Source organism: Oryza glaberrima, chromosome 1 (assembly GCF_000147395.1).
Source record: "Oryza glaberrima chromosome 1, OglaRS2, whole genome shotgun sequence".
NCBI lineage: Eukaryota > Viridiplantae > Streptophyta > Magnoliopsida > Poales > Poaceae > Oryza > Oryza glaberrima.
The window spans coordinates 6,766,232-6,777,681 of record NC_068326.1 but is presented as its reverse complement, the minus strand read 5'-3'; the positions used below and the strand labels follow the sequence as shown (position 1 = coordinate 6,777,681).

At 41.4% G+C, this 11,450-nt stretch overlaps 1 protein-coding gene across 1 annotated transcript; it reads left to right on the top strand.

The window, feature by feature from the left end:
- The first annotated feature begins 4,615 nt into the window (after positions 1-4,615).
- LOC127759963 (uncharacterized) lies at positions 4,616-6,879 on the top strand. The gene is made up of 2 exons (XM_052284172.1): positions 4,616-4,818; positions 5,317-6,879. Exon 2 carries the CDS (start codon positions 5,320-5,322, stop codon positions 6,463-6,465), a length of 1,146 nt encoding a protein of 381 aa, XP_052140132.1. The 5' UTR covers positions 4,616-4,818; positions 5,317-5,319; the 3' UTR covers positions 6,466-6,879.
- The last annotated feature ends 4,571 nt before the right edge of the window (positions 6,880-11,450 follow it).

The following is an 11,450-nucleotide window of genomic DNA, read 5'->3' as shown; positions in this document are numbered from 1 at the left end:
TTTGTATACATATATACAAAGTTTGTATACGTCGTATATAAACTTTTTTATATATGTATATATTTTTTAATACATCAAAAATATATACATATAAATATATTTTTTATAATAGTACTAGTAGTACTAGTAGTAGCAGTGCAATAGTACTAGTACAGTAGTACTAGTATAGTAGTAGTAGTATACTAGTAGTAGTATAAAAACCTTAGTACCAGTACCAGCAGTACTATATAGACTAGAGGGATGGGGGTGGTCGTGCGCCAACACGCGGGCGCGACCAGTTGCCCATTAGCCACCCCCTTCTTCTTTCGCCTCTCAACTAGAGCTTCTTGCTTGGCGACTGTTAGGATGGCCACTCATCGCCCGCCTCCCCTCGCCTCACTGTTGATTGTGCAGTTGCTAGGATCTGGATGCGTGGGCGTGGTCAACAGGTCAAGCCGACGAGTACAATGGTTGCGGAGGTAGGCGGGCGAGGAGGCAAGATGGAACAACAAGTGGGGAGATACCCTTAGAAGCTAATCCTTTGGAAAGTACAGTAGTAGCATCCAAATGTGCAAATGTTGTGGGTTTTTTGATGTAGAGAGAAGTCGTTTCCTTTGAACTTGGTCCATCAGACAGATGTAGACATGGATAAGCTTTTCAATGTCAATCTTTCACTACTTTGTTTGGACCTTGCTCCTTCACTTAATGCTTGCTTTCCGTGTTACCTTTGCTGGGCCTCGCCAGGAAAAGATAAGTGCATATGACTCTCAAAAAAAAAAGATCCGATTTTTGTACTCCCTTCAGATATCTTACTCAACTGCTAGCATGATAGAAAAGCATTCCTTTTTAGCTAGGATTTGCTTTCACTACGCAGGGTATGGTCCTGCCACCAGTGCTCCCAATTCTCCTTCCTGCAGCCCTCCTCCCTGTCGCTCGCCGCCACCGGGGATGGGGGAGGTGCATAGGGAGGGAGAGCATCATGGGAGGTTGGGGAGGCGGAGCTTGGTCTCTTCGGTCACTTGCGGCAGCTCGTCTGGCGGGTCCAGGAGAGCATCAATTATTCTAGCATGGTGATGCAAAAATAAACAACCACTCCAAGCCTGACATATCACATACTATTAATTCTTTTCTTATTTAAAAAATTTAAGTAATTATTAATTATTTTCCTATTATTTGATTCATTGTTAAATATACTTATATGTATACTATGTATATGTATACTATGTATATGTATACTATGTATACATATAATTTTACATATTTCACAAGAGTTTTTGAATAAGATGAACGGTCAAACATGCGCTAAAAAGTCAACGGTGTTAAATATTTAGAAACAGGGGAGTATATATCTTAGCGATGAAGATTGGAACTTATTCTAGTATGTTCAAGTTATTATTATTATTATTGTTGTTGTTGTTGTTACTACTACTATTACTAGCATGAGCCTTAGGAAACACCATCCAAAGCTGAATCAGATTCAAAATATTGCAAATGTTCTAAATTCTCCTAGCGGGTAACACATTGAATTAGGATTTAGGAATTGTACTCATGATTGTTCTGCAAATACATATTCCATGACTTGGGATGGATGGAACTTACTGAAAGTTCAATTCAGGCAAGTGTCTAGGATGTAAGCGAGTTGGGATAACCAAAGTGATTCTACTGTTTAATAACATTGAGAATATATTTCCAATTCACAAATCCATTATATGCAGATTGCAGAGAAATGTTTGTTTGGTGGGTCTTGTATTAGCTAGAATCATGAGAAGCAGTTATGTTGATCCTGAATGATTTGCTTTGTTGTAGTCCAGACATGCCTTACTTATTTCCTCCTTGAATATTTCCTATTGTTAGTACCTTGTCTAGAATATTTGCAAACCGCTATACTATTTGTTTATTTCAGTTTTCTCTAAACCTCCTCTGAATGTTTCAGGAGCCAATGGCGTTAGCTGTATGGCATTTGCGTTGTTTCCATGGGGTTTTGTGAGGAAGTATCAGGTGCTACGGAACAGTTCCGTGCACCGGTACAACCGAGCTTCAAAAATGCACCCAAAAAGGCACAAAGAAAGGTGAAAAAAAAGATTCACATATGTGTAGCTCTAGGACATGTATTATCACATAAAAAATCAGCTTAAAATATAATGCACGCAGGGAGAAAAAAAAACAACGAATTCATGCTCCAACAATGTTCAAACATGTCACTCTACTATTCACCTGAGATTTGCCTTTTTTTTCTCGCTACCTACATTGTATTTTGATTTTATTTTTTGTGTGATGTTACCTGTCATAGTGCTGCAGATCTCTGATTTTTTTTCACATTTTTTTTGTGACTTTTATGTGTATTTTTTGAAGCTCGGTAATACGGGAGCACGGAACTATTCCCTAGCACCTTATACTTCTCGAGGTTTTGTGATAAGGATTGTGATAAGGATCAAGCTGGTCTTCGGTTCCTTTCACAAAACCCCGAGAATTATAAGGTCTTCGGTTTCATCCTAGCAATATTTTTTCCTTTTTTAATACAATATTTCTGGCATGTGTAGGTTGGCATTGGGAGAGGAAGGTGCCTAAATCATATATGGCTATGTTCGCAACTTCAGGCCAACTCCTTCACATAGAAAACGGAGCAGTCTGTTAGCACGTGATTAATTTAGTATTAGCAACTTTTTTCAAAAAAGATTAATTTTATTTTTTAAAGCAACTTTCATATAGAAAATTTTTGCAAAAAAACGCACCATTTGGCAGTTTGAAAAGCGTGCGCACGGAAAACGCTGGAGGTGGGTTGGGAAATTGGGGGAAAGAACACAGCATAGTGGTGGAAACCTTAAACATTGTGGTGGAGGATGTCTATTTGATTGGGACTAGCTGGGTGGCCCGCGTAAGTGCACGGCTAGCAACTGTATAAAATTATCCATTTATTAAATATGATTTTTTACTTTAAATTTGTTAAATATCTATCTTGTTGTTTTAGGATTTTGAAATATCGAACCTTATAATCCTCCATATTTCTAATTTTATAGTTTATAAAAGTCATGTCAGTCGCTACCCCTTATTTCTTTATCACCGATCTACGAATGCTTATTTTCATCCTCATTGGTACTTTTAAAAAAATTGGACTACCAATTTTTAGAGTTCATTGTCTCGTTGGGTTTCGTTTTTATAATTTTAAAAGCCCTGTCAAACGCCGGCAATGTACTCCTCTACAGCGCATACGCTACATCTCTGTATTGTTATTGGGATTTTAAAAATCGAACATAAATATCATTTGGGTTCATTTTTTACTTTAAAGTCCCGCCAAATCATCAGCAGCTACGTCACTATACTCCTCTACGGTCCGCCCGCTGCCTCCTATTTTTAGTCATTGAGATTTTAAAAATCGAACATGATTATTATGGGGATTTATTTTTTTACTTTTTAGAAGTCCCACTAACCGTCGTGACCGTGCTACATAACAACATGCTCGTCGTCCATCCACTAAATCGTGATCGTGATTCTGTTTAAGGTTTTATTTATAGTTTTTAAATGTCTAATCAACCGTCACTACTCTACTTGCTTCTCAACTCTTAAGGAAAAAAAATCAGCAAACAAAAATTCCGACAGCAAATTAGAGCACACATGAACAAAAACACCTTGACTGGACAAGCGATAAAGGATCAACTGACATTAAGAGCCAAATATCTGACATTGGATACGGTTTTGCTACAAATATGTGCATATTTATTTCAAGTAGGTAATCAATTGATTTTATCCTAGTTCTCAGTATAAGTTCTGAATGTTACAGTGTAATTAGCGTGTAAAATGTATATAATTTATAGTGTAAAATTTTAATTGGCTTTTGAGAAAATGTGACGCATAAATACAGAGTGAATATATTGTAAAAGAATACTTTAAAAGAATGTGAAATCAAAGATAGCATAGCTCGGTAAAATTCGCGCCCGCTTTACTGCCTGGTTGATACTTCCTTCATATAATAAGTAGGTATGATCAAATTTATTAAAAAGCAATAACATTTACAATAACAAATTAATTTCATTAAATATAACATTGAATATATTTTGATAATATGTTTATTCTGTGTTAGAAATGTTACTATATTGGTACGTCGCCTACCACTGAAAGCACAACACCATTAAATCCTGAAAAATTCGCTCCCATGGGAAGTTGAGGTTGTTGTAACCACTAGACTACAGGGATAAATTTAGAAAAAAAAGTAAGAGCGACTTATAATATGAAAGATGGGGAATATTAATTTTCTAGATCTGATTAGTTATTACTCATACCTGCTAAATTAGTCACTTGATGATTCATGGTGGTCTCGGGTAGTTAATGGTAAATTAATCACCGGGTAGCTAGGTATAATACATGTGAGACGTTGATCACTGAATGGGTGGTTGAGATGAAAACAACGGCAAAATTTGCCTTTGAGGCGAAAAGCCAGACGATACGGAGCCGAGCCCGAGTGCCCGACGATACTCTAATTTGAAGTCCGGGCTAATCGGATGTTGTACTGACTGGTGTTGATTAAGGGAGCAAATAGACAATTATGTGACAAGTGGCCTAGTTTTATTGGCCGTGCACGCTTTTAGTTTTAGGTCCAAGCGCCGCCTGTAGGCTGCAGCTGAGCTCCTTGCGAAAAGACCAAAACCCTAAATCTTCTCCCAATCTCCCGCGATCGGATTCGGACCTCCGAATTACCCACTAACCTTCCTCGCCGCCGCCTCTTTCCAGTAGAGCTCTACGAAATCGGCCACTCCGTCCACCGCCTCCGACCGCTAGCTCCCACGGATCATCCATCGACGGGTGTCCTCCCCACAGCCGCCTTCCGACGGACGCTTCCAGCTGGTAGGCCACCTTCATTTCGTATCACCCCCACTTACATGTGCAGATTCGCATGAATTGGATTTCTTCTCTTCTCTGGTTATCCTCATCGGCTTCTCCACAGGATTGGATTTTATCCTCATCGGCTTCTCCACGGGTTAGGTTTTCAGGGAGGGAGGGGTGCTGGGGGATGGAGAAGAAGCGCGCTGGTGTGACATTAGAGGCCGTATTGTGCTATTTTGGGAGGCTTTCTGTGTATTTCGTGTGCCTTATTAGCATAAGGGCTTGTTTAGCATACGAGTAATCCCTTCGGATGAAGGGAGACTTAGGAATTTTGATATCCTCTCTTAACATAATTATAGAATACCTTCTGATTTGAGGTGAGGACAAAGATAAAAACAAATTAGGGCTAGTTTGGTTTGGTGCGCCCTACCAATTCATTGTTTATTTTCAATAATGTTTCTTGATGTTTAGATTGGTGCCATTTTTTGTCAACATTCTCTCTTGTTCTATATGTTTCAGGATATGGCTTTGAATAATACTACATCAGATATCATCAGGGCATTCATCTACCCTCGGCTGCCCGCGTGCATCGTGCAGAGGACAAGACTTTTTGCAAGGGAATGGAACCAGGCTTATCTTGATGGCGTTGGGGTTGGAGGTTCCCTTAATGCTGCACAACCAGCAACTGGTGGCAACCATTCAGTTGGTTTTCTGCTGCAAACTGATGCACTACAGGCGCAAGTGTCAGATGGCCTAACTAATCAGAGATCATTCCCCAGGATGGATGAGCAATTTGATGGCCGTGATGCTGCAATTGTGGCCACATGTTCTGGTGTGCATTTGCTCACTTTATCAAATCCAGCTCAGATGTGCCTTTGGAACCCAATGGTGAACCAGGAGGTGTACATTCACCCTCCCGATCTTGAAGCTAATGTAGGGCCTCCAGGCTTGTGTGCTGAGGTTATCAATGGCGAAGCGATATCACCACAATATTGGATAGCCATACCAGCAGAACATGTTGGTCCCCCGGCCTTGGGAGATTGGGCCATCAGACCTCCGAGGTTTCAAGTTTGGGACTCGGCTATGGAGGGGTGGACTGTTCATCAAACGGCCAACCAATTTTGGTCGAACAGGTCAAGAAATGCTGTGACCATCGACAATACTATCTACTACAAGATTTCTGCTGGGGAGATCGTCTTCTACAAACACCGGGAAGCCCCTCCTCATCGGGTTGGAACCATTGTTCTACCTTATCAAGCAAGCCCTGTTTGTCAACCTGACTGGTTGATGTGCGAGTGGAAGGGATGCCTTGGGCTCCTTGTGCCAGTTGAAGATGGAAAAGTCTTGGTGTTCACCTTGGAAGAAGGAAACTTATGGAACCACCTGACCACCATTGACATTGTTCCCATTGTTAACAGAAACAGATCGGCTTTCTTAAGTCGAAGCATTGGCACGAGGAGAATTCGCGGAGAAGAAGCGCCGGATGCTCTCCACACGATGGATCTAGTCGGTTTCGCTGATCCAGGATGGCTGCTGATATGGCAAAGGAATGGTTACCTGAGGATTTTTCTCAGTAACCAGACTGCAAAGAGGCTGATCAGTATACAGCGGGAGGATATTAATTGGAGGTTTTGGAGCCTTCGTAGCTCATTCATTAGGTTATACTGAAGAAGCTGACGGCAAAAGATGGAGATTAGTGTGTAGAAGCATTACAATTAAGTTGCAGAACGAAGATGGCCACCACGGCCTGCTATAACTACTACATCGTGATATACTTTGGGCTATTCCTTTAGAGTTTCTGATAGTGATGCAGTGAGAAACTTGATTGGTGAGTGACTGAGTGGTGAATCCTGCTTAAGCTCTAGGATTGACCACATTTTTGTGTACATTTCTTCAGTTACTACCATGCAGCTCAGTGCATATCTAGAACTGTTCAGCAACCTGTCTAGCAATTATGATGCTGTTTTTACACGGCAAAATCGTGTAAAAGAAGTTGTAAATTTTGGAGACGAAATTCACTGTAGACAATGCAGGAAATGCGAGGAAGAAATGCATAGTGGTACAGTGGTACTACTCTTTAACTATTTCAGACTTAGTTACACCTCAAAAAAGAAAAAACGGGGTTTCATTTCAGTGCACCCTGTTCTTGTTGCTTTGTTGGTGTGATCTGAATACCGGAATATGCAAGCAGTTTGTGCAAGTGCGAACCAACCGTGCTGGTGCAAGGACCGAATCAAGGCGAGCAAGTGCAACGGCATCAGTATCATTGGTAGCCCGAATCGACCAGCGCTACCCGACGCTGTTGCCTGCATGTGTGTTGTGGCACATCGCCTTTTTATCTCTTATTTGATCACAGTTTTGAGTTTTTTCCTCTGAATTGTATGAATTTCCTCGTAGTTTAAGATTGAATTGTAAATGCACGCCAATTCCAGTTGATGCACCCAAAATTTGGCAACATGAGAATCACCAAAATTGACAGAAAAGAAAAACAGTGAATTCCTGAAGATAGCAAATTAAAAAAGAAAAGCCAAACAAGCCTAGCTATAAATTCTCTGCTTAGTAGTCACTAGCCTCGCTTTTGCTCCACTTACAAGTTAAACCGAAGACGACGGCGAGTCGGCGACGGCCGCATCAAGCCGGTGAAGCGGCGGGTGCATGATTGCAGACACCCGATCTGGGCAACGAAGAAGCAGTCCCAGTCCCCGAGTCTCCGGCACTAGCGGATGGGAGTAATGCGATACCACATCACCATTCGCCTTTTTTTTCCCTCTTAATCACAACTAGTAATATATCCGTACTAACGTTATAGGGACGAAATTTTAGTTAGGGCACAGACGACCCACAAACTTATACACATATGTCATTTAATTTTCTAAGCTCTTAAAATATGTTTTCAGGTTTTCGAACTTACCCATCTTGGGAAGGTCGAGGATGACGCCGTAGCCGGAGCTGTGCGTCAGCACGCTCATGGGGCTCGCGCCGGCGACGCCGAGCTCGTGCCGATGTCGCTCAACGCGACGCATCGCCACGTGGTGGACGCGCTGTATAACGCGACGGCGCTCGGCGGCGCCGCCGCCCTGCTCGCCGGGGCGAGATCGAGCGCCTCGTACGATGACTGCGTGGAGATGCTCGACGCCGCGTCGGAGCTCCTCTCGCGGTCGGTCGGCGCCATCGCGGCGCCGCCGCCGTCGCCGGACTCGGTCGACGTCCACACGGCGGGACGAGACGACATCATGACGTGGCTCAGGCGCTCATCGAGGCACGACACGTGCCAGGACAGACTCCAAGAAGTCGGCGCCAGCGGCGACGACAACGCCGACGGCCGCATCAAGCAGCAGATGCTCGGCAATCTCCGGGAGCACCTCAGCAACAGCCTCGCCATCTTCGTCGCGAGGGGAAGGCCCGTCGGCGAGCTCTCCGACGTCCCCGTCCACAGTCAGCTCCACCGAAGGTTACTGACCAGTGACGACGACGACGAGGAGAACTTTCCAAGATGGGTGAAACACAACGACCGGCGGCTCCTCCAGACGGCCGCCGCCGATATCGAAGCCGACATGGTCGTCGCCAAGCAGAGGCGAAGCTACATTGATGGAGGGGTTCCTAGGCACTCGGTTCATAAAAACTTTTAACCTATAATTAGCCCCATATCTAATCTAATCAATTAAAGCCCTAACCGATCCCTTTTTCTCCTTTTTTTTAACTAGAAAAAAATACCCGTGCGTTGCAACGGGTGAAGACTATTTTAATCTTATTATTATTATTATTATTATACGGTTTAGCTAGGATAAAATTTACTCCGAAAATTCGATTGATTTTTTTTAAGAAAATCATGAGCTGCAATTAGGAGTCTGACTTTCGTCTGAAGTTAGCATGCGAGTTTTTTTAAAGATATTTTTTATAGGACTTCTTTTGTATTTCCAAAAGCGAACAAATATAAAACCTGACTCAAACACGAATCTATATTTCCAAAAGCGAACGAAATTAAAAAACCGACTTAAAGAAAGATAACGTACCAAAGAATCGGTAAAAAGATCTTTAATTTTTATAATAGTAGAGATAGATACAGAGATAGAGATAGAGAAGAGATATATATTTTAGTTAAGGTGAAATCTACTATGAGAACTCAGTTTGGATTTATATATTTTTTAGAAAAAATCATGAGCTGCAATCGGACGTTGCGTTGTTGTTTTTTTTTACCTTTTTTTTAACTGTTTTTTTCTTTTTGGAAGGCGATTTTTACGGCTTTTTTAAACTTTACTAGAAAAAATACCCGTGCGTTGCAACGGATGAAGGCTATTTTAATTTTATTATTATTCATTATGAGAATTCGTTTAGATATATACTTTTTTAGAAAATCATGTCAAGTTAACATGCGAATTTATTTTAAATTATTTTAAAGAGATTTCTTATACGACTCGTTTTGTATTTCCAAAAACGAACAAACTTAAAACTCGACTCAAATATGGATCTATATTTTTAAAAACGAACGAACTTAAAGACCGACTTATACACGGATGACGTACTAAAGTACGGTAAAAATATTTTTAATTTTTATAATAAAAGAGATTTGCCGAGGTCAAAAGGGGTTGGAGTTTTAATTTACGAGTCCCTTCTATCGTTTTCTTTTTACCAAAAAAAAAAGATTTGACATGAGGATGTACAGTAGACTTATTCTAAGTAATAATAGGCATAAAATAGTTTTGATAAAGTAGGCCAAATCTTGCCCAGGAGTGGCCCATTGACGCTTTAAATCATGCAAGTGCAAGTAATAATATGTTTTCCTTTTACCAAAAAAAAAATGATTTGAGAGGAGGGATGCAATGTAGACTTATTCTAAGTAATAATATATGTAAAATGGTTTTGATAAAGTAGGCCAAATCTGGCCCAGAAGTGGCCCATTGACGTTTTAAATCATGCAAGTGCAAATAATAAGAATTTTTTTCATTTTTAAATTTATTTTTTAAAATATTTACAGAAATATTATATCGGCGAAAAGATTTACAAAAATAGACCCTGCCGCCCTCCATTTGGGCGGCAAGCTGACGTGGCACACGGACGCATGACGGTCGTTTTGGGAGGTTGCGAATTTTGCACGTGGCCCCCTTGTCGCCCTCTGTCTGGGCGGCAAGGGGCCTCCATGCAAAATTCGCAAGGGCGGCAAGGAGTCTGGGCGGCAAAGGGGCCTCCATGCAAAATTCACAAGGGCGGTAAGGAGCTCAGATACTAAAAGAACTAGCCAATTGCTTTTTTGGCAAGGCAAAATTTGCATTTAGCCCCTTGCCACCCTCTGTGCGGGCTGCAAGGGCTTAAGTGCAAAATGCGTACACGGTGCCGTCACGACGCCGTGTGCCACGTTAGCTTTACCGCCCAAATAGAGGGCGGCAGGGTCTATTTTATGTAAAATCTTTTCACCGATATAATATTTCTGTAAATATTAAAAAGAATAAATTTAAAAATGAAAAAGATGAAGGTGGGAATCGAGATCTGGTGGGGACTGTGAAGAGCTCCTTCCTTAGCCAAGTAGGCAGACTGCTGTTTTTGCTTGGTTGTTACTTGGAACATACATATTCTATCTAGACCGTGGTTTTGCAGTAGATTGAAAAGCGTCCGACACAACTAAGCGGATTAAAATCGATTTTGCGTACTCAAGTGGGAGGACGGACGAAAATAATTGGAGACGAAAGGAAAATTACAAATCTTTTAATTAGTTAAGACTAGCAAAAATGCCCGTGCGTTGCTACGGGTATACAAATTTCATACTTTTATAGTATATTTCATGATAAAACAAATTACAATAAAATAATTAATAATTATGTACTTAAACTATATTTCTTGATAAAACAAATCACAAAATAATTGAATCCTAACGTTCACATGCCTCACTTAAGCATCAAAGATTTCTAAACAATCAAGAATTTCTGGGGAAAATAAGTGGCATGAACTGAGATCGAGAACAGAGCCAAACAATTCATTAATCGAACAATCCCTGCCTTGCATCCTCTTATTTACCTCCGAGTTCAGTTTTGCTCCCTCTTATCTCGCCCAGCAACTCCTCTCCCTCCCTTTCCCGTGTGGGCCTCTTCGCCCAAGAGGCCCAGCCCGCCCAAGTTTGTTTTTGTCCCTCTCAAGTTGCCACCTAAGTTGCCAGGTGGGGCCTGCTACAGTGTCGTCTTTAAGCTCGTGATCAGGGCGGACTCCGCCATGGACACCATCTCCTCTGAAATAGACGTAACTGTTGCCCCTAATTAAATCCAAGCCCAAAATACGAAATCCCCTTGAACACCCCCCCCCCCCCCCCCCCAAGAAACACACCAGCCACCTGCCCCAGGCAGTGGCGCGTGCGTGACGAAAAACCGAGCGTATCAAATACAACGACAGAAGGATGAATCAAATTTTATTTTTTTAAATAGGTATAAAGAAATAGGAGGCTTTAATCAAACTCGCATTGAACACAAGAGAGCCACCTGGGAGGTCTTTTTTTTTTCGGAAAGGCTACAAACCTGTTGACAGTTTTTTCTATGGATATCTTTCGATTTTTTGGTCCATTTATTTTGTGTTTAGACTCGTGCTAGTTGCCAGAGAAAAAAAAACACAGCAGATTTCTGGTCCATTGATTTTGTGTTTAGACTCGTGCTAGTTGCCAGAAAAAAAAA

What these genes read in the sequence shown, in the direction of transcription:
- LOC127759963 (XM_052284172.1), top strand. Translation starts at nt 5,320, where the DNA reads ATGGCTTTGAATAATACTACATCAGATATCATCAGGGCATTCATCTAC.